Source organism: Entamoeba nuttalli (genome assembly GCF_000257125.1).
Source record: "Entamoeba nuttalli P19 unplaced genomic scaffold asmbl_5920, whole genome shotgun sequence".
Taxonomy (NCBI): Eukaryota; Evosea; order Mastigamoebida; family Endamoebidae; genus Entamoeba; species Entamoeba nuttalli.
In genome coordinates, this window is record NW_008577771.1 from 1 (window position 1) to 3,446 (window position 3,446).

A 3,446-nucleotide genomic window follows, 5' to 3' on the forward strand; every position below is an offset into this window, starting at 1 on the left:
AAACTCTTTTTTCATATTTTGTTTCTTCTTATCTATAAATCTTCTTTCTTAAAAATTTTTATTATTCCTTTTTCTTTTATACACTTTCATTCTTTATTTATTTTTCTTCTTCTTTTTTGTTTTGAACTTACCTCTTACAACTTAAAACTAAAGAATAAATTGTATTTCTTTATGCTTGTTTTACTTTTGATTGATTGCGATGGAAAATAATAAAGACTAGCGTTACACAAATTAATAAGACTATTGCTTTCATTGCAAATCCATCTATTTCAATAGCAAAATTAACTGACTCAAGAAATGGCTCACCTACAATTTTATAACAAGGCACTGCTTTGCTTATATCTTTAGCTTGACATCCTTCAATTTTTAGAGTTTTCCATCCACAACAATTTGCTTCTTTTTCAATCTCTGTTATTTTATCTTGTTCACTTACTGAAGAAACTCCTAGTTGGAATATTTGTCCAATGATATAAACAATAAATAATAATACAATTGCTATTATATCAAAAATAATAGCAAAAATCGAAGCAATTTTACTTTGCAAGATTCCTGTAAGAAGAGATGGAATATTAAGAAAGATAGCTCCAATCATTGAGAAGTATAAATACACTAACGGATATTTTTCTGGATAAATAGATTCTGCACTATGAATTATGTTATAACAATAAATAATTGCATACACTTCTATTCCAATTACAACAGCTGTTGAAATTAATTGTATAATAGACAAAGTGGAATAGTTCATATTTATCTTTAGATTAATAACTTTTTAGTTTATTTTTTCATATTCAAATTAAATACTTATTTTATAAAAAAATTAAATAAAGTTATTTATTATCAATTTTATTTTCTCTAATGGACAAATGAACGTGCTGATTCTACTGCTTTATTCCAAACTGAAAATATTTGCTTTCTTTCTTCTTCACTCATTTGAGGTTTAAATACATGTTCAATTACTCTCATTGTGTCTAATTCATCTTCTTTAAATAAATGAACATATAACCCAGCTAACATAGCTGCTCCCATTGCAGTAATTTCTTTTTCTTTTAGTCTAATAACAGTACAATTGCATATATCTGCTTGAAACTGGAGCATACAATCAGACCTTGAAACCCCTCCATCCACTTTAATTTCATTAATTTTTCCCATAATTTCAATTACTTGAGCACATTGTAAAGCAATACTTTCTAGAGTAGCTCGAACTAATTCACCTTTTCCAGTACCACTAGTTAGTCCAACAATTATGCCACGAACGTCGTCATCCCAATAAGGTGTCCCAAGTCCTTGAAATGCTGGTACAAAATAAACCCCACCATTTTTGGAAGGAACGATTTTTGATATTTCATTGTAATCTTTTAATATTCCTATATCCCTTATCCATTTTAGTGCTGCTCCAGCAGTCATAACTGTGCCTTCAAGAGCATATGTTATCTTTCCATTAATTTCCCATCCAACAGTTGCTAATAATCCTTTTGGTATTTCTTTAATTGTATCTCCAATATTTTTTACAACGAAACACCCAGTTCCATATGTTGATTTACATCCTCCTATAGGACTTCCATGTCCAAAAAGTGATGCTTGTTGATCTCCAGCAACTCCAGTAATATGAATGCCATTAAATTCCTGAATAGTAGAAACAATACCAAAATCATCAGAGGATTGTTTAACTATTGGGAGAATAGATTTTGGAATATTTGTTTTTGCTAATAACTCATCGTCCCATTTCTTTTCATAAATATTAAACAATAAAGTACGTGCTGCATTTGATATATCAGTAGAATGACTTTGACCTCCAGTCAGATTATAGATAATCCATGTGTCAATAGTTCCAAACAATAAAACACCTTCTTCAGCTAATGCTTTTACACCTTCTACATGATTAAATATCCACATAATTTTACTAGCACTGAAATAAGGATTTAGTACTAGTCCAGTTTTAGAATGAAAAATCTCTTCATATCCTTTCTCCATAAGATAAGATGTTTCATTTCCTGATTGTTTAGACTGCCATACTATTGCATTGTAAATAGGTTTTCCGGTTCTTTTATCCCACATAACTGTAGTTTCTCTTTGATTAGTTATTCCAATAGCTGCAATGTCTTCTTTATTAATGCCAGTATTAACAAGACACTTTTTCATTAAGTTAACAACACCAGTATAAATTACTTCAGGATCTTGTTCAACCCAACCTGGATGTGGAAAAATAGAATCAAATTCTTCTTGTTCTGTATGAATTGACTGACACTTTTCATCAAATAGAATAACTCTAGTACTTGTAGTACCTTGATCAATAGCAAGGATATATTTCATCTTTTATTATAATGAATTGAAAGAATCAAAGATTCTAAAGATCTGAAAAAAGGAATGTTCTTCATTATTCTATTCTATTTAGATCAATTCTTTTGTTATTTGTGTTTAAAACACATACTAAAGAGATAATTAACAAGTCATTTATTAAAGTGAATATATTCTTTGAACCAATATTTGAATTTCTTCATTATAACAACTGTTCTTTGTTGTTTGTCCTTTGGCATTTAATACTTGTTGAATCAATTCATATACTTTTCTCCATTTATATAAATTAATTGTTCCATCACCTAGTTTATCTGGATTACCTTCGTCAATAAGCATTAAATCTTTACTTAGAATTCCTATAAAAGGGATATACGGTGTTTCCAATTGGCTTAAATACGCTCTAAGATATTTATAATTTTGTTTAAAAGAACATAATTCTTCTGTTTCATTTAAATAATTTTTATCTTCTTCACTAATTTTTTTACTTTTGATAGAATCTAAATCGAGTCTAGGAAGTGTATATGCTAATGCGACTAAGAAATGAATATCTTTTAATTGTTGAATTGTTTTCATAAATAATATTAATCCTTGAATAAATTGAATTTTGTCTCCTTTAGGACATTCATTAAAACAATTAACAATGGTAGTTCCAATCCAATTAAATCGTTCAATCATATTTTGAATATTTGGAGTTAACGGTTTATTTTCTGGTTTATTATAATTCATTACAATCAATTCTTCATATGTAACTCTTGAAAATATTAATGAATTAAAATAATTTAATGTTTGAGCAAAGGGCATAACATTTCCAGGTAAAAAGTATTGATAAGGTATTTTAATTTTTGTTTGAATAGGTAAAAATACTTTATTTCTCATTCTTAAAGCGAGCGCTGTTCCAACTCCACATAATGTTGAATTTAATACTTCAATTTTATCTGAATTTATTTCTTTTGAAATGAACGATCTAATCATACAAATTAATTCTGGTTTCTTTTCAAAATCAGCAATATAATTTCTAATCCATTGGTTAATAACTGAAAGAATACATGACCTAATTTCTTGACTAGTATTTGAGTTATTATAAACTTCTGAAAATCTTTTTAATACTTCTTCTGATGATGTAAATTTTTTATGTAACATTAAGAACATAT

The 3,446-nt window shown here is 27.8% G+C and overlaps 3 protein-coding genes across 3 annotated transcripts; all 3 read right to left on the reverse strand.

Moving 5' to 3' along the window:
- Nucleotides 1-169: 169 nt before the first annotated feature.
- ENU1_142790 (hypothetical protein) lies at nt 170-745 on the reverse strand (the record flags this gene model as incomplete). The annotated part of the gene is made up of 1 exon (XM_008860379.1): nt 170-745. The coding sequence occupies one exon, from the start codon at nt 743-745 to the stop codon at nt 170-172; it is 576 nt and encodes a 191-aa protein (XP_008858601.1).
- A 107-nt stretch (nt 746-852) lies between these two features.
- ENU1_142800 (glycerol kinase, putative) lies at nt 853-2,310 on the reverse strand (the record flags this gene model as incomplete). The annotated part of the gene is made up of 1 exon (XM_008860380.1): nt 853-2,310. One exon carries the CDS (start codon nt 2,308-2,310, stop codon nt 853-855), a length of 1,458 nt encoding a protein of 485 aa, XP_008858602.1.
- A 144-nt stretch (nt 2,311-2,454) lies between these two features.
- Nucleotides 2,455-3,444, reverse strand: ENU1_142810 (Ras guanine nucleotide exchange factor, putative; the record flags this gene model as incomplete). Its single annotated transcript, XM_008860381.1, has 1 exon — nt 2,455-3,444. The coding sequence occupies one exon, from the start codon at nt 3,442-3,444 to the stop codon at nt 2,455-2,457; it is 990 nt and encodes a 329-aa protein (XP_008858603.1).
- Between the last annotated feature and the right edge of the window lie 2 nt (nt 3,445-3,446).